The 19470-nt window shown below is 42.4% G+C and overlaps 1 protein-coding gene across 6 annotated transcripts in view; it reads left to right on the plus strand.

The window, feature by feature from the left end:
- Positions 1 to 7002: 7002 nt before the first annotated feature.
- Positions 7003 to 19470, plus strand: part of ITGAM (integrin subunit alpha M) — a 51142-nt gene continuing 38674 nt past the window's right edge. For all 6 annotated transcript variants that reach the window (XM_028109901.2, XM_028109905.2, XM_028109903.2 and 3 more), the window contains exons 1-5: positions 7003 to 7101; positions 8656 to 8764; positions 17810 to 17913; positions 18216 to 18286; positions 18432 to 18549. In XM_028109901.2, coding sequence (XP_027965702.1) covers positions 7074 to 7101; positions 8656 to 8764; positions 17810 to 17913; positions 18216 to 18286; positions 18432 to 18549 — 430 coding nt within the window. In that variant the 5' untranslated portion in view covers positions 7003 to 7073. The remainder of the gene's footprint in view (positions 7102 to 8655; positions 8765 to 17809; positions 17914 to 18215; positions 18287 to 18431; positions 18550 to 19470) is intronic.

Genomic DNA, 19470 nt, shown 5'->3' on the forward strand with positions numbered 1-19470 from the left:
GATTGATTTGCGGATGTTGAACCAACCTTGCATTCCAGGGATAAATCCCACTTGGTCATGGTGAATAATCCTTTTACTGTACTGTTGGATCCTGTTGGCTAGTATTTTGGTGAGAATTTTTGCATCCATGCTCATCAAGGATATTGGTCTGTAATTCTCCTTGTTGATGGTGTCTTTGTCTGGTTTTGGGATCAAGGTAATGGTGGCCTCATAAAATGAGTTTGGAACTCTTCCTTCCATTTCTATTTTTTGGAACAGTTTCAGGAGAATAGGTATTAATTCTTCTTTAAATGTCTGATAGAATTCCCCTGGGAAGTCATCTGGCCCTGGGCTTTTGTTTGTTGGGAGATTTTTGATGACTGCTTCAATTTCCTTAGTTGTTATAGGTCTGTTCAGGTTTTCTGTTCCTTCCTGGTTCAATTTTGGTAGTTGATATATCTCTAGGAATGCACCCATTTCTTCCAGGTTATCTAATTTGCTGGCATAGAGTTGCTCATAATATGTTCTTATAATTGTTTGTATTTCTTTGGTGTTGGTTGTGATCTCTCCTCTTTCATTCATGATTTTGTTGAGTTGGGTCATTTCTCTTTTCTTTTTGGTAAGTCTGGCCAGGGGTTTATCAATCTTGTTAATTCTTTCCAAGAACCAGCTCCTAGTTTCGTTGATCTGTTCTGCTGTTCTTTTGGTTTCTATTTCATTGATTTCTGCTCTGATCTTTATGATTTCTCTTCTCCTGCTGGGTTTAGGCTCTATTTGCTGTTCTTTCTCCAGCTCCTTTAGGTGTAGGGTTAGGTTGTGTATTTGAGACCTTTCTTGTTTCTTGAGAAAGGCTTGTATTGCTATATACTTTCCTCTCAGGACTGCCTTTGCTGTATCCCAAAGATTTTGAACAGGCGTGTTTTCATTTTCATTGGTTTCCATGAATTTTTTAAATTCTTCTTTAATTTCCTGGTTGACCCATTCATTCTTTAGTAGGATGCTCTTCAACCTCCACGTATTTGAGTTCTTTCCGACTTTCCTCTTGTGATTGAGTTCTAGTTTCAAAGCATTGTGGTCTGAAAATATGCAGGGAATGATCCCGATCTTTTGGTACCGGTTGAGACCTGATTTGTGACCTAGGATGTGATCAATTCTGGAGAATGTTCCATGGGCACTAGTGAAGAATGTGTATTCCGTTGCTTTGGGATGGAATGTTCTGAATATATCTGTCAAGTCCATTTGGTCCAGTGTGTCATTTAAAGTCTTTATTTCCTCGTTGATCTTTTGCTTAGATGATCTGTCCATTTCAGTGAGGGGGGTGTTAAAGCCCCCCACTATTATTGTATTGTTGTCAATGTGTTTCTTTGCTTTTGTTATTAATTGCCTTATATAATTGGCTGCTCCCACATTAGGGGCATAGATATTTACAATTGTTAGATCTTCTTGTTGGATAGACCCTTTAAGTAGGATATAGTGTCCTTCCTCATCTCTTACTACAGTCTTTGTTTTAAAATCTAATTTGTCTGATATAAGGATTGCCACCCCAGCTTTCTTTTGGTGTCCATTAGCATGGTAAATGGTTTTCCACCCCCTCCCTTTCATCTGGGGGTGTCTTTGGGTCTGAAATGAGTCTCTTGCAGACAGCATATTGATGGGTCTTGTTTTTTAATCCAATCTGATAGCCTGTGTCTTTTGATTGGGGCATTTAGCCCATTTACATTCAGGGTAACTATTGAAAAGTATGAATTTAGTGCCATTGTATTGCCTGTAAGGTGACTGTTACTGTATATTGTCTCTGTTCCTTTCTGATCTATGCTGATTTTAGGCTCTCTCTTTGCTTAGAGGACCCCTTTTAATATTTCTTGTGGGGCTGCTTTCGTGTTTGCAAATTCCTTTAGTTTTTGTTTGTCCTGGAAGCTTTTTATCTCTCCTTCAATTTTCAATGACAGCCTAGCTGGATACAGTATTCTTGGCTGTATATTTTTCTCGTTTAGTGCTCTGAAGATATCATGCCAGTCCTTTCTGGCCTGCCAGGTCTCTGTGGATAGGTCTGTTGCCAATCTAATATTTCTACCATTGTAGGTTACAGATCTCTTCTCCCGAGCTGCTTTCAGGATTTTCTCTTTGTCTCTGAGACTTGCAAGTTTTACTATTAGATGTCGGGGTGTTGACCTATTTTTATTGATTTTGAGAGGGGTTCTCTGTGCCTCCTGGATTTTGATACCTGTTTCCTTCCCCACATTAGGGAAGTTCTCTGCTATTATTTGCTCCAATATACCTTCTGCCCCTCTCTCTCTTTCTTCTTCTTCTGGGATCCCTATTATTCTAATGTTGTTTCGTCTTATCATATCTCTTATCTCTCAAATTCTGCCCTTGTTATCCTGTAGTTGTTTCTCTCTCTTTTTCTCAGTCTCTTTATTTTCCATCATTTGGTCTTCTATATCACTGATTCTCTCTTCTGCCTCATTTATTCTAGCAGTTAGTGCCCCCATTTTTGATTGCACCTCATCAATAGCCTTTTTGATTTCGACTTGGTTAGATTTTGGTTCTTTTATTTCTCCAGAAAGCGTTTCTCTAATAACTTCCACGCTTTTTTCAAGCCCAGCTCGTATCTTTATAGTCATGATTCTGAACTGTAGGTCCGATATCGTAGTAATGTCCGTATTGAGTAGGTCACTGTCTGACGGTACTATCTCTTGTTCTTTTTGCTGAGGTGATTTTTTTCTTCATGTCATTTTGTCCAGAGGAGAATAGATGAATGAGAGAGCAAAATGCTAACAGGTTAACAATGTCTGCAGCAAATATACTCTATACAAATCAGAAAAGACCTGAAACCAGGGGAAAAGAAAGGGAAAGAAAGAAAAAAGAAAGAGAAAAGAAAAAAAAACAAAAAGAAAAAGATAAAAACAAAAACAGGACAATATAAAAAAACCGAATATGATCAAATATGATCAGGCTAGTGCATAGATCAGTGCCACACACTAGATTTTGGGGATATTTTGGTCTGTTAGAAAAAAGTGCCTCCTAAAATTTTAAAGGAAGAAAGACTTATATATGTACAAAATAAGGGTTGATACAATGAAGGGATGGAAGATGATTGTAAAGATGAAAATTATAAAAGATTTTATAAAAGGAATTGACACGAGAAGAAGTTTTTCAAAAAAGAAATAAGATTTTAAAAAAAAGAAAATGAAAAAAAACAGGGGAGAGAATGATCAGGCAGGAGACTATAACAAAGCCATACACTAGTGATTTAGGGTATATTTTGATCTGTTAGAAGAAACTGTATCTCAAAGTTTTAAAGAGAGAACAATTTATATATATATGCCAAAAATAAGGGTAAGTACTATGAAGGGATAAAATATGACTCTAAAAATGAAAAATAAAAAATGTTTTTTTAAAAAAAGAGATTGATAAGATGGTTGAAAAAGGGAAAAAGAAAAATAAAAAAAAACCGTTAAAAAAACCTAAGTTTGAAAAACAAATAAATCATGGTAAAAAAAGCCATGAATTCTACGTGCAGTATTCCTCTACTGCTGGAGTTGTCCCATTCTCCTTGATCGGTAAACTTGGTCTTGGCTTGCTGGCTGTTCGTGCTGATCTTCTGGGGGAGGGGCCTGTTGCCGTGGTTCCCAAATGTCTTTGCAGTAGGCGGAATTGCCCCACCCTTGTTGGTCGGGGCTATGCAAGCTGCTCGGGTTTGCTCTCAGGAGCTTTTGTTCCCTGCAAGCTCTGGTACAGCTTTGCAGGACCAGGGTGAAAATGGTGGCCTCCCAATCTCCACTCAGGGGAGCTGAGAACTCGGGGCCCTGCTCCTCAGTGCACCCCCAGAGAAAAGCAGTCATTCCCATCTCCCTGGTCTCCGGCCGCACTGCGTGCTCACCCAGCCTGTTTCCGAGCGTTTCTATCTCTGGTACCCGACCCCGTGTGGAGTCTCCAAACCCAGCAGATCCCTGCGCTGTGCTCCTGGGCCGCTCCTCCCAGGGGAGGGAGGGGAGTCTCCCTGGACCTGCTGCTTGTTGGGTCCCTGCTGGAGGAGCAGTGGCCCGACTGGACTGCGCATCACAGTTTATGGCAACCCTGAGCTGAGAGCCCGCGCCTCGGCTTCATCTCTGCAGCTGGCTTCCCTGCTCCAATATGTGGGAGCTCTGCCGCACTCAGGCACCCCCAGTCTTTCTGTGACCCCGAGGGTCCTGAGACCACACTGTCCCGCGAGGGTTCCACCTCTCGCTTAGCCACTGGAGCGACGTTCGTCAGCGGAGCTGGCTTCTAAAAGTTCCAATTTTGTGCTCCCTCTATCACTTGCCAGAAGCGGCGGATGGAGGCCCCCTCCCCTGCCGTCTATCCTCCCGAATATCGCCTCGGATTCACTTCTCCGCACGTCCTACCTTCCTAACTTCTCTGTTCAGAGAGTGCTACTCTCTTCTTCGGTCTCCTGTTGAGTTCGTAGGTGTTCAGAATGGTTTGATCCCTATTCAGCTGAATTCCTGAGACCAGACGAAATCCAGGTCTCCTACTCCTCTGCCATCTTTCTCCGCCCCCTCCTTATATCTTTCTTACATAGCTTCTACTTTTCTACAGAGTGGTTCCTTTATTTCCATCAGTCTTAATTACATTTAGCAGAATTTTGCACTCTTAGAAACCTTAGTCTCTAGTGAAGACGAAGTAGTAACCAATTGTGAACTGTTACAACAGATGGCAAATTTATGAATCAATTAAGCACAAAACCTAGTTACCAACAGATTTAAATATCCTTAGTTTCTTTGCAATAAGAAGTCAAAGGCACAAACCTATGTCTAGTAATCAATGACTGAGCACTTTATCCTATTTGGAAAAGACCTAGGTTGTCCAAAGAATTTAATCCCATTTATCATCCAAGCAAAACTTTAAAGTTTCAGGTTACCAAAGACTTTGAAAGCTATCTTAATAATTACCCATGAAAACTTTGATGAGATAGACAAATAATCATCATTTTAGTCATCTTTTTGCTAACAAATTCCAGCAGAGACAACACGAGCTTAATCTGGCCTTCAGGAATCCTTGATAGAATAAAAGTTTCCCATTTACTGCTGATAACTTGAAAGATATGTCTGTCTTAATTAAACCAACAAACCACATTCTGCCCTGTTTCCTACAGAAGAGATCTAACTGACAGATCCTACTGAGATCATGCAGTGTTACAGGAGTTCAGTCCTTTCCTAAATTTTTACAGTCTGAATTGTTTCCAGTGGGTTAAAAGGCACCCCAAGGGAAAGACCTTGGGAACCAAAAGAGAAGCCTACTGAGGCCATGCTTCCAGAAAAGTAAAGAATGTCCATTACCACATCCCCCCAACTCCTGGGTGGGATCCCACGCTGGATATGTCAGAGGTTCCCGTGTGTCAAAAGAGACCAGAGGCTTCCTTCAAGCAAAACATCACTATTGATCACAATCCTGCCTTCCTGCGAAGGCATTCCTGCCATAAAAGACCCATAGGAGGGATGCCGACATCCCTCACCTACCCCATTGCATCTTAGGCTGCCAATGGGTACCTGGTGAATGGACCAAAACACCTGTGCCATGCTATCATATGTCCTGAAGGTTGCATACTGTCCTTTCATTTCAACGCATGGAAAATGCTAAAAAAAGTTTTACAAGGGGAAATTACCAAATTTTGTAGCCTAAATAATTAGTAGAGGACATTGACAGAAAACAGTAAAGATTGAAATCCATCATGGCCTAAGCAACATTCCAACACATGTGGTCTTTATAGCCAACTTCCCCAGGAAACGATCCTGGTTGGGTTTTAATTCAGTATGGTACTAGTTTGAGCCAGCTCCCAGTGGAGGTTCTGCAGCCAGAAGCAGCTAGACCAGGGATGTGGAGGGGATCACATCAGATCAATCAGGAGGAAACCTCACATGGGAATCTTACGATTGGCAGCTGTCCTGGTGACTTAGGTGGCTGTCTCATGCCCAAGACAGACAACTTTGCATAAGGACAGGAATAAAGAGAAGGTATCAAGTTTCTGGGTCTTATTACCATTCTGGCCAGCGTGCTGACTTCCAACCAAAAGGCAGGCTTTCTCCTCCCCATAGAGTAGCCACAGGCTGGATGGATTGCAGCCTGAGCAATTGGCATGGAAGTGTTCCAATAAGACCATACTCCTTGAAGAGCCCCTGGAATGAGAGTAAAGGAAGAGGAGAGAAAATACTCACCAAGTTTGCACTGTGGCTTAGAGTCCAGATGAAAAAAGACTCAAAGTCCCTTTGTGGTCATCAAATGATGTAGGAAAGACGTTAGGGTTCAAAGTCAATGGTCAAGAAGGAATTCTTGAGATGTCTTTGGTGCAAACAGGTGATTTTATTAAAGCCCGGGGACAGGACCCATGGGCACAAAGAGCTGCACCGGGGTCACGAGGAGTGGCCCATTATATCCTTTCAAGTTGGGAGGGGGTTGGGGATAGTGTAAGTCTCTAAGGAATTTTGGAAGCAAAGTTTCCAGGACCTTGACATGGCTAGCTATTGTGGGGGGAAAGGTCATTTCTTACCGTCTAATAAAACCTTAGTCATGAGACCCTTCAGATATTGGTGGGCCATATGCTTGGGGGATGATTGCCAAAATGTATCCTGGGGGTTTTAGAGATAAAGGAAGTTTCCAAAGGAATTTTTATACATTAAAGTAGACTTACAGGATCCTGGGGGGGCGGGTTGTCAGGCTAGGATTGCCTTTTGTCCTTAGCATAGTATTAACATCGAGGCAGCTGGGTCCCTAGAGGAAGGTCACTCTGCCTGTTTCAAGGACTTGTCAATGGGCTGTAGGTAGTAAGGAAATTTAATAATTTTTTTCTTCTGCCTTTGTTTCCCACATCATTTGGGACAATGATCTTGATGATTTGGGCCAAGAATCTGGTGAAGAAGGGAGCACAGGCTGCTTGAACCCCAAGAAGAAGGTCAAGCAGGGCTTGCATGCTTACTGAGCCCCCGCCCTCTTCCTTTGAATCATTAACAGATTTCTGTCACCAACTTCTCCTTTCCTGTCCTTCCTGTCTTTGGTGGCTTCCTTGAAGTGGCTCAGTGGTGCATGCAGCCCCACAGTTCCTGCTCCCTCCAGCTATGACTCACAGAATCCTTCTGTTAACAGGTACACCAGGGACTTGGAGGGGGGCCCTCAAGGTGAGGAAGGGATATTTTGAGTCTGAGTGGAGAAAGAGGGCACAGACTATCTAGTCTGGGGGAAGATAAAGGGGATTTGGGGAAGAACAAGGGATTCAAAAAGAAGCAGAGAGTAGAACCAGACCAAGATGGAATGCCCAGAGAAGCTTGGATGAATAATTAAATTCATAGACTTTGCAATGGGGTTTGGCTGGCCCCTTCACTTTACAGATTAGGAAACTGAGGCTCGAGAGAGGTGGAATCCTATGCCCAAGGGTGCACAACACATATTGGATTCTGAGTGTTTCTCCTTCAGTTCTATCTTATCACCTTCACTTTGCCCAGAGTTCTATTTTCCAAGGATCCAGGTGTAAATGTTTGTTGAGTGACTGACCAAAATGATTCAATTTTGTTTCCTTTTATGCCTGTGCTTTGTGGAGAATGAACCAAAGAAGGGAAAAAAAGGGGCATCTGGTGGCTCAGTTGTTAAGCATCTGCCTTTGGCTTGGGTCATGATCCCAGGGTCCTAGGAATGAGTCCACATCGGGCTCCCTGCTCAGCGGGAAACCTGCTTCTTCCTCTTCCACTCCCCCTGCTTGTGTTCCTGCTCTTGCTATCTTTCTCTGTCAAATAAATAAATAAATAAAATCTTAAAAAAAAAAGAAGGAAAAAGTGCTTGAGAATTGCATAGGAAGGAAATTGCCTAATTGAGAGTCTTTAGGAACTTGATTGTTGGGCAAATCAGCAGGGTGGGAGCAGAGGGTGGAGTTCAGAGACTGGCTGAATGCACCCTACTTTGGGGGTCCTTAGGCCAGGAATCAGCAAACTATGGCTTGTAGGCATTTGGGGAGGCTTCTTCCCACTTGTTTTTGTATGACCTGTAAGCCATAGGTCTCAGATATTTATATATTTTTAATTTTTTTAAAGTAGGCTCCAAACCCAGCATTGAGCTCAATGTGGGGCTTGAACTCAGGACCCTGCGATCAAGGCCTGAACTGAGATCAAGAGTCAGTTGCTCATCCCACTGGGCCACTCAAGTGTCCCTCAAATGAGCATTTAGAATCAATTCATGATAGGGAATACTAACTCTGAATCCCAGTGAAGTGAGGTTATCTTCCCCAAAGAATTCCATTTGTCTCATTAATAAATTTTTAAAAAAGATTTTATTAAGCAATCTCTACACACAACATAGGGCTCGAACCCACAAACCTGAGATCAAGGGTCACAGGCTCTACTGATTGAGCCAGCCAGGCACCCCTTATTTGTACTCAATTATTATGTTTTCTATTTCCTTATTGAAAAATTTGCGGAAATGCATTTTCTCTCTTGTTTTTTTGGACCACAAAACCTAAAATATTATCTGGCCCTTTATAGAAAAAGTGTGCTAACCTCTGCCTCAGGCTAACAGAGCTGGACCTGGGAGGCAGACATTTCCATGCTGGGTTAGGGTGAATTTCAGCAGGTGGATGCATGGAGCAGGGGGGCAAGCTGCTTTCTTAGCTTCTTATCCCCGCCTGACCCTCACCCCTTCTCCTTCCTCTAGCCTTGGTCTTACTAAGTGATGGGTTCAACTTGGAGACTGAAAAAGCAACGATCTTCCAAGACAATGCAAGGAGCTTCGGGCACAGCGTGGTCCAGCTTGAGGGATCCCGGTAAGGACCACAGGTGGAGGTCTCTGTCTTACACTTTTTCTCTTTAAAACATATATGAAAAGGGCGCCTGGGTGGCTCAGTTGGTTAAGCGACTGCCTTCGGCTCAGGTCATGATCCTGGAGTCCCAGGATCGAGTCCCACATCGGGCTTCCTGCTCAACAGGGGTCTGCTTCTTCTTCTGACCCTCTTTCCTCTCGTGCTTTCTATCTCTCATTCTCTCTCTCTCTCAAATAAATAAATAAAATCTTAAAAAAAAATATATGAAAGGATGAATACCCAACTTTTACATCAACATGGATGGGACTGGAGGAGATTATGCTAAGTGAAATAAGTCAAGCAGAGAAAGTCAATTGTCATATGGTTTCACTTATTTGTGGAACATAAGGAATAACATGGAGGACATTAGGAGAAGGAAGGGAAAAATGAAGGGGGGGAAATCGGAGGGAGAGATGAACCATGAGAGACGATGGACTCTGAGAAACAAACTGAGGGTTCTAGAGGGGAGGGGGAGTGGGGATGGGTTAGCCTGGTGATGGGTATTAAGGAGGGCACGTACTGCATGGAGCACTGGGTGTTATACGAAAACAATGGATCGTGGATCACCACATCAAAAACTAATATGTATTGTATGGTGACTAACATAACATAATAAAATTTTAAAAAGTAAATAAATAAAAAAATAAAAGTAAACTAATTTACACTTATTTTTAAATGAGAGATGTATTTCCTTTTCTGTGAACACCTTTTTCTTATCTGTTGCCCATTTTTCTATTTTTTCTTCCTATTGGTTTGTAGGAGCTCTAACTATATTGAGGAAAGTAGTCTGTGGCATGAGTTGCTAATCTCCCTCTGCCCAGTTTATTGTTTGTCTTTTGACTTTGCTTGTGGTAGTTTATCATGTACAGAAATGTTTTCATTTAAATTCAGTTAGCCCACATATAGTACATCATTAGTTTCAGATGTAGAGTTCAGAAATTTATCAGTTGCATATAACACCCAGGGCTCATCACATCTCATGCTCTCCTTAATGCCAGTCACCCAGTTACACCATCCCCCACCCACCTCCCCTCCAGCAACCCTAAGTTTGTTTCCTATACTTAAGAGTCTCTCATTGTTTGTCTCCCTCTCTGATTTCTTCCCATTCCATTTTTTTAAAAGATTTTATTTATTTACTTGACACAGAGAGAGAGACAGCAAGAGAGGGAACACAAGAGGGGGAGTGGGAGAGGGAGAATCAGGCTTCCTGAAGAGCAGGAAGCCCAATGCAGAGCTCAATCCCAGGACCCTGGGATCATGACCTGAGTCGAAGGCAGACGCTTAATGACTGAGCCACCCAGGTGCCCCTCTTCCCATTCAGTTTTCCCTCCCTTCTTCTATGATCCTCTGCACTATTTCTTATTCCACATATGAGTGAAACTGTATGATAATTGTCTTTCTCTGATTGGCTTATTTTGCTCACCATAATACCCTCCAGTTCTATCCACGTTGATGTAAATGGTAAGATTTCATCCTTTTTGATGGCTGAGTAATATTCCATTCTATACGTATACCACCTCTTCTTTTTTTAAAATTTTTTTATTGTTATGTTAACCACCATACATTACATCATTAGTTTTGGATGTAGTGTTCCATGATTCACTGTTTGTGCATAACACCCAGTGCTCCATGCAGAACGTGCCCTCTTTAATACCCATCACCAGGCTAACCCATCGCCCAAACCCCTCCCCTCTAGAACCCTCAGTTTGTTTTTCAGAGTCCATCGACTCTCATGGTTCATCTCCCTCTCCGATTTCCCCCCCTTCATTCTTCCCCTCCTGCTATCTTCTTCTTCTTCTTTTTTTTCTTCACATATATTGCATTATTTGTTTCAGAGGTACAGATCTGTGATTCAACAGTCTTGCACAATTCACAGCACTCGCCATAGCACATATCCTCCCCAATGTCTATCACCCAGCCACCCCATCCCTCCCAACACACCACCACTCCAGCAACCCTCAGTTTGTTTCCTGAGATTAAGAATTCCTCATATCAGTGAGGTCATATGATACATGTCTTTCTCTGATGGACTTACTTCACTCAGCATAACACCCTCCAGTTCCATCCATGTCATTGCAAATGGCAAGATCTCATTCCTTTTGATGGCTGCATACTATTGCATTGTGTATATATACCACATCTTCTTTTTCCATTCATCTGTCGATGGACATCTTGGCTCTTTCCACAGTTTGGCTATTGTGGACATTGCTGCTATAAACATTGGGGTGCACGTACCCCTTCGGATCCCTACATTTGTATCTTTGGGGTAAATACCCAGTAGTGCAATTGCTGGATCATATGGTAGCTCTATTTTCAACTGTTTGAGGAACCTCCATACTGTTTTCCAGAGTGGTTGCGCCAGCTTGCATTCCCACCAACAGTGTAGGAGGGTTCCCCTTTCTCCGCATCCCCGCCAACATCTGTCGTGTCCTGACTTGTTAATTTTAGCCATTCTGACTGGTGTGAGGTGATACCTCATTGAGGTCTTGATTTGGATTTCCCTGATGCCGAGCGATGTTGAGCACTTTTTCATGTGTCTGTTGGCCATTTGGATGACTTCTTTGGAAAAATGTTTGTTCATGCCTTCTGCCCATTTATTGATTGGATTATTTGTTCTTTGGGTGTTGAGTTTGATAAGTTCTTTGTAGATTTTGGATACTAGCCCTTTATCTGATATGTCATTTCCAAATATCTTCTCCCATTCTGTCCGTTGTCTTTTGGTTTTGTTGACTGTTTCCTTTGCTGTGCAAAAGCTTTTTATCTTGATGAAATTCCAATAGTTCATTTTTGCCCTTGCTTCCCTTGCCTTTGGCGATTGTCTAGGAAGAAGTTGCTGTGGCTGAGGTCAAAGAGGTTGCTACCTGTGTCCACCTTTAGGATTTTGATGGACTCCTGTCTCACGTTTAGGTCTTTCAACCATTTGGAGTCTATTTTTGTGTGTGGTGTAGGGAAATGGTCCAGTTTCATTCTTCTGCATGTGGCTGTCCAATTTTCCCAACACCATTTGTTGAAGAGACTGTCTTTTCCTTTGGACATTCTTTCCTGCTTTGTCAAAGATTAGTTGACCATAGAGTTGAGGGTCCATTTCTGGGCTCTCGATTCTGTTCCATTGATCGATGTGTCTGTTTTTGTGCCAGTACCATACTGTGTTGATGATGACAGTTTTGTAATAGAGCTTGAGGTCCGGAATTGTGATGCCGCCAGCTTTGCTTTTCTTTTTCAAGATTCCTCTGGCTATTCGGGGTCTCTTCTGGTTCCATACAAATTTTCGGATTACTTGTTCCATTTCTTTGAAAAAAGTGGATGGTATTTTGATGGGGATTGCATTGAATGTGTAGATTGCTTTAGGTAGTATTGACATCTTCACAATGTTTGTTCTTCCAATCCATGTGCATGGAATGTTTTTCCATTTCTTTGTGTCCTCTTCAATTTCTTTCATGAGTATTTTATAGTTTTCTGAGTACAGATCCTTTGCCTCTTCGGTTAGATTTATTCCTAGGTATCTTATGGTTTTGGGTGCAATTGTAAATGGGATCGACTCCTTGATTTGTCTCTCTTCTGTCTTGTTGTTGGTGTATAGGAATGCCACTGATTTCTGTGCATTGATTTTATATCCTGCCACTTGACTGAATTCCTGTATGAGTTCTAGCAGTTTTGGGGTGGAGTCTTTTGGGTTTTCCACATACAGTATCACATCATCTGCAAAGAGGGAGAGTTTGACTTCCTCTTTGCCAATTTGGATGCCTTTGATTTCTTTTTGTTGTCTGATTGCTGTGGCTAGGACTTCTAATACTATGTTGAAGAGCAGTGGTGCTCTGCCGCGTTCCTGACCTTAGGGGGAAAGCTCTCAGCTTTTCCCCATCGAGAATGATATTTGCTGTAGGTTTTTCATAGATGGCTTTTATGATATTGAGGTATGTACCCTCTATCCCTATGCTCTGAAGAGTTTTGATCAAGAAAGGATGCTGTACTTTGCCAAATGCTTTTTCTGCATCTATTGAGAGGATCATATGATTCTTGTTCTTTCTTTTGTTAATGGATTGTATCATGTTGATTGATTTGCGGATGTTGAACCAGCCTTGCATTCCAGGGATAAATCCCACTTGGTCATGGTGAATAATCCTTTTACTGTACTGTTGGATCCTGTTGGCTAGTATTTTGGTGAGAATTTTTGCATCCATGCTCATCAAGGATATTGGTCTGTAATTCTCCTTTTTGATGGTGTCTTTGTCTGGTTTTGGGATCAAGGTAATGGTGGCCTCATAAAATGAGTTTGGAAGTTTACCTTCCATTTCTATTTTTTGGAACAGTTTCAGGAGAATAGGTATTAATTCTTCTTTAAATGTTTGGTAGAATTCCCCTGGGAAGCCATCTGGCCCTGGACTTTTGTTTGTTGGGAGATTTTTGATGACTGCTTCAATTTCCTTAGTGGTTATAGGTCTGTTCAGGTTTTCTGCTCCTTCCTCGTTCAATTTTGGTAGTTGATATATCTCTAGGAATGCATCCATTTCCTCCAGGTTATCTAATTTGCTGGCATAGAGTTGCTCATAATATGTTCTTATAATTGTTTGTATGTCTTTGGTGTTGGTTGTGATCTCTCCTCTTTCATTCATGATTTTGTTGAGTTGGGTCATTTCTTTTTTCTTTTTGATAAGTCTGGCCAGGGGTTTATCAAACTTGTTAATCCTTTCAAAGAACCAGCTCCTAGTTTCGTTGATCTGTTCTACTGTTCTTTTGGTTTCTATTTCATTGATTTCTGCTCTGATCTTTATGATTTCTCTTCTCCTGCTGGGTTTAGGCTTTATTTGCTGTTTTTCTCCCCAGTTCCTTTAGGTGTAGGGTTAGGTTGTGTATTTGAGACCTTTCTTGTTTCTTGAGAAAGGCTTATATTGCTATATACTTTCCTCTCAGGACTGCCTTTGCTGTATCCCAAAGATTTTGAACAGGCGTGTTTTCATTTTCATTGGTTTCCATGAATTTTTTAAATTCTTCTTTAATTTCCTGGTTGACCCATTCATTCTTTAGTAGGATGTTCTTTAGCCTCCATGTATTTGAGTTCTTTCCGACTTTCCTCTTGTGATTGAGTTCTAGTTTCAAAGCATTGTGGTCTGAAAATATGCAGGGAATAATCCCAATATTTTGGTACCAGTTGAGACCTGATTTGTGACCTAGGATGTGATATATTCTGGAGAATGTTCCATGGGCACTAGTGAAGAATGTGTATTCCATTGCTTTGGGATGGAATGTTCTGAATATGTCTGTGAAGTCCATTTGGTCCAGTGTGTCATTGAAAGTCTTTATTTCCTTGTCGATTTTTTCCTTAGATGATCTGTCCATTTCAGTGAGGGGGGTGTTAAAGTCCCCCACTATTATTGTATTGTTGTCAATGTGTTTCTTTGCTTTTGTTATTAATTGCCTTATATAATTGGCTGCCCCCCTGTTAGGGGCATAGATATTTACAATCTTTAGGTCTTCTTGTTGGATAGAGCCTGCAAGTAGGATATAGTGTCCTTCCTCATCTCTTATTACAGTCTTTGTTTTAAAATCTAATTTGTCTGTTATAAGGATTGCCACCCCGGCTTTCTTTTGGTGTCCATTAGCATGGTAAATGGTTTTCCAACCCCTCCCTTTCAATCTGGGGGTGTCTTTGGGTCTGAAATGAGTCTCTTGCAGACAGCATATCGGTGGGTCTTGTTTTTTAATCCAATCTGATAGCCTGTGTCTTTTGATTGGGGCAGTAGCCCATTTACATTCAGGGTAACTATTTAAAGATATGAATTTAGTGCCATTGTATTGCCTGTAAGGTGACTGTTACTGTATATTGTCTGTGTTCCTTTCTGGTCTATGCTGCTTTTAGGCTCTCTTTGCTTAGAGGACCCCTTCAATATTTCTTGGAGGGCTGGTTTCGTGTTTGCAAATTCCTTTAGTTTTTGTTTGTCTGGAAGCTTTTTACATCTCCTTCTATTTTCAATGACAGCCTAGCTGGATATAGTATTCTTGGCAGCATATTTTTCTCGTTTAGTGCTCTGAAGATATCATGCCAGTCCTTTCTGGCCTGCCAGGTCTCTGTGGATAGGTCTGTTGCCAATCTAATGTTTCTACCATTATAGGTTACATATCTCTTCTCCCGAGCTGTTTTGAAGATTTTCTCTTTGTCTCTGAGACTCTTAAGTTTTACTATTAGATTTTGGGGTGTTGACCCATTTTTATTGATTTTGAGAGGGGTTCTCTGTGCCTCCTGGATTTTGATGCCTGTTTCCTTCCCACATTAGGGAAGTTCTCTGGTATAATTTGCTCTAATATACCTTCTGCCCCTCTCTCTCTTTCTTCTTCTTCTGGGATCCCAATTATTCTAATGTAGTTTTGTCTTATGGTGTCGCTTATCTCTCGAATTCTGCCCTCGTGATCCAGTAGTTGTTTATTTCTCCCTTTCTCAGCTTCTTTATTTTCCATCATTTGGTCTTCTATATCGCTAATTCTCTCTTCTGCCTCAATCATCCTAGTAGTTTGTGCCCCCATTTTTTATTGCACTTCATTTATAGCCTTTTTGATCTTGATTTGGTTAGATTTTAGTTCTTTTTTTTCTCCAGGAAGGGTTTCTCTAATAACTGCCATGCTTTTTTCAAACCCAGCTAGTATCTTTAAAATCATGATTCTGAACTCTAGGTCCGACATCGTACTAATGTCCGTATTGAGTAGGTCCCTGGCAGACGGTACTACCGCTTGTTCTTTTTGCTGAGGTGATTCTTTTCGTCTTGTCATTTTGTCCAGAGGAGAATAGATGAATGAGAGAACAAAATGCTAACAGGTTTACAACGTCCCCAGCAAATATACTCTAAACAAATCAGAAAAGACCTGAATCCAGGGGGAAAGAAAGGGAAAGAAAGAAAAAAGAAAGAGAAAAAAAGAAAAGAAAAAGAAAAAGATAAAAACAAACAAAAACAGAACAAGAAAAGAAAAACAGTATATGATCAAATATGATCAGGCTAGTGCATAGATCAGTGCCACACACTAGATTTTGGGTATATTTTGGTCTGTTAGAAGAAAGTGCCTCCTAAAATTTTAAAGAAAGAAAGACTTATATATGTACAAGATAAGGGTTGATACAATGAAGGGATGGAAGATTACTGAACAAATGAAAATTATAAAAGATTTTATAAAAGGAATTGATAAGAAGTTGGTTGAAAAAAGAAAGAAGAGTATTTTAAAAAAAAAAGGGGAGATAATGTGATCAGGCAGGAGTCTAGAACAAAGCCATACACTAGAGATTTGGGGTATATTTTGATCTGTTAGAAGAAACTGTATCCCAAAATTTTAAAGAGAGAAGAACTTATATATATATATATATATATATATATATATATATATATATATATATATATATACCAAAAATAAGGGTAACTACTATGAAGGGATAGAATATGACTCTAAAAATGAAAAATAAAAAGATTTTTTAAAAAAGGGATTGATAAGATGTTGGTTGAAATAGGGAAAAAGAAAAATTCAAAAAAAAAGTTAAAAAAAATTAACTATGAAAGACTAAAGAATCATGGTAAAAAAAGCCATGGATTCTATATGCAGTATTCCCCTAGCTCTGGAGTTCTGCTGTTCTTATTGATTGGTAAACTTGGTCTTGGCTGGCTCTTCTTGCTGATCTTCTGGAGGAGGGTCCTGTTGCCCTGGTTCCCAAATGTCTTTGCAGAGGCGGAATTGCCCTGCCCTTGCCTGTCCGGGCTAAGTAATCTGCTCGGGTTTGCTCTTGGGAGCTTTTGTTCCCTGCAAGCTTTCCGTACAGCTTTGGAGGACGACAGTGAAAATGGCAGTCTCCCAATCTCCACTCCAGAGGAGCCGAGAACTCAGGGCGTCCCTCCTCAGTGAGCCCCCAGAGAAAAGCAGTCAATCACTCCCGTCTCCCCCATCTCCGGCAGCACTCCGTGCTCACCTGGCCTGTGACCGAGCGTTTGTATCTCTGGCACCCGACCCCGTGTGGAGTCTCCAAACCCAGCAGATCCTTGCAGTGCGCTCCCGCGCCGCTCCTCCCGGGGGGAGGAAGGGGAGTCTCCCTGGATCTGCTGCTTGCTGGGTCCCTGCTGGAGGAGCAGTGGCCCGACTGTGCCGCGGATCACGGTTTATGGCAACCCTGAGCAGAGAACCTGTGCCTTGGCTCTGTCTCTACAGCCGGCTTCCCTACTCCGATACCTGGGAGCTCTGCTGCACTCAGGCACTCCCGGTCTTTCTGTGACCCCGAGGGTCCTGAGACCACACTGTCCCGTGAGGGTTCCACCCCCCGCTTAGCCACTGGAGCGACGTCCCTCAGCGGACCTGACTTCTAAAAGTTCTGATTTTGTGCTCCGCAGCTCTAGCACTTGCCAGAAGCGGCTGAGGAAGCCCCTCCCCCGCCATCTATCCTCCCAAATATCACCTCGGATTCACTTCTCCGCACATCCTAGAAAATGGTCGTTTTTCTGTTCAGAGAGTTGTTTTTGATCTCCTGTTGATTTTTTAGGTACTCAGAATGGTTTGATCCCTATCCAGCTGGATTCCTGGGACTAGATGAAATCCAGGTCTCCTACTCCTCCGCCATCTTGCTCCTTGCCCCCCCCATTGGGTTTTGATTTGCATTTCCCTGATATCATATACAGAAATTTATTTAAAATGACTGTGGTCTGTGGTTGAATTTATCCATTTTTTAAAAATTTAATTCTAGTATAGTTAACATACAGTGTTATATTAGTTTCAGGTATATAACATAGGATTCAACAACTTTTAAATGACTTCTTGGTTTTGTGTCATTCTTAGAGAGACTTTCCCCTTCCAAGATTTAAAATTTTCCCACTTTTTTCTTTGCTGAGTCTTCCTTCTCTTCCTGGGAATTGGGAAATACATGTGAGGGTTGGCTCTCCTCACTTTCCTCTGGGTGGCCGAACTTCCATGGTCTCCTTTCCCCACATGTCAGAGTTTCCTCTTGTCCCTGAGGTGATTTGTTCCTACCTTACCCGCCCCCCCCAGGTTTGTGGTTGGAGCCCCCCAGGAGATAAGGGCTGCCAACCGAACAGGTGGCCTCTACCAATGTGACTACAGCACGGGCAAGTGTGAGTCCATGCACCTGCAGGGTGAGTCACTGCCCCTCCCTGGGACCCAGGGCTAGGTTTCCACCTATACATACACCTGAACTTGCCAGGCATTCCTTTTGCTTTGGGGGTGTGTGGTTGGGGGCCCAGGTATTCAGCTCGCCAGCTGTATACAGACTCTACCTCAGACATCCTCAGGTACCCTCTTCATGTTCCTTTCCTAGGACTTGGGTTCCTCCTTGACCTGTCAGGTCTCCATGTGTCCCAGGTCAAAGTGACCTCTGTTCACCTTCACAGAACCCCTTTTACTCCACGAAAGTGACCATGTATATATGTCTCCTCAGTCCCCCTGGAGGCGGTGAACATGTCTCTGGGCCTGTCTCTGGCATTTGCCACCAGCCCTTTCCGACTGCTGGTGAGTTGTCCCTGGTCATGGGAGTGTCCTGAGGGAAGGAGTCAGGGGCCCATGGCTGCTGGGGCTGCGGTCTGTGGAGGGTAGAGGTGCTGGGGTGAAAGGACAAGAAGCAGGAACAACCTCTCCCACCTGCAACCTTCCCCAGGCCTGTGGCCCCACTGTGCACCAAACTTGTAAGGAGAACACCTACGTGAACGGCTTATGCTTCCTGTTTGGACCCAACCTATGGCAGCAGCCCCAGACTTTCCCAGAGAAGCTCAGAGGTAGGTGGCTTTTGGCAGAGATGGGCAGTGTGAGGGTAAGGGCAGGACCGGGATGGGGGCTGTTTACAGCCTGAGAGTTGACTTAGAGGCCTCGGTGCAGAAGCCGGAGGGGACTGGGCTCCAATAGAGATGGTGGGAGGAGATGTGGGGGTCTTGAACTTTAAGAAAAATCCTGGTATAGCCACTCATCTTTGTGAGATGATATCCCCCCCCCCCCATCATCCTTAGAGTAAGTGCCTGAGTCTCCTGATCATAGCCTTTGAGGCTTTCCCAACCTTTCTACTTCAGCCACTGTGCTCCAGGCACTCTGGCTGCCTTTCTTCTCCAAGAATGACACCAAGCTGTCCCTGCCTCAGGGTCTTTATGCTTACTATTAGCTAACAACCCATTATTGTCAGCTCAAATGTCACCTCTTCAAAGAGGCGTTTCCTGAGTGGCTCTTATCATTTCCACCATTACTTCCTACCACATTGTCACACTTTACTGTCTTCATATCTGTATATACATATTTTACTTGTTTCTTTTCCATGTTTTCTTCTAGAATGTAGGTTTTATGATAGCAGGGATACTGCCTACCTTGTTCATTGCTCTATGCTCTTTTATCTATTGCTGCTTAACAAATTGCCCTAAACTTATCAGCTAAAAACAATAAATGTTAATTATATTACAGTTCCTATGAATCAGGAATCTGGGCATGGCTTAGCTGGGTGCCTCTGCCTCAGTGTTTTTCATGAAATTGAAGTTAATTTGTTAAACTGGAGCTGTGCTCCCATCTAAAGGCTTGACTGTGGGAAGAATATCCACTTCCAAGCTCATTTACAAGATTGTTGGACTGAGGACCTCAATTTTCACTGGCTGTTGGCTGGAGGTTTCTCTCAGTTGCTTGTCCCGTGAGGCTCCCTATAAAGCAGCTTACAACTG

This window comes from Eumetopias jubatus, unplaced genomic scaffold (genome assembly GCF_037043125.1).
Source record: "Eumetopias jubatus isolate StellerSeaLion01/CBP00866 unplaced genomic scaffold, mEumJub1_p1.0 scaffold_12, whole genome shotgun sequence".
NCBI lineage: Eukaryota > Metazoa > Chordata > Mammalia > Carnivora > Otariidae > Eumetopias > Eumetopias jubatus.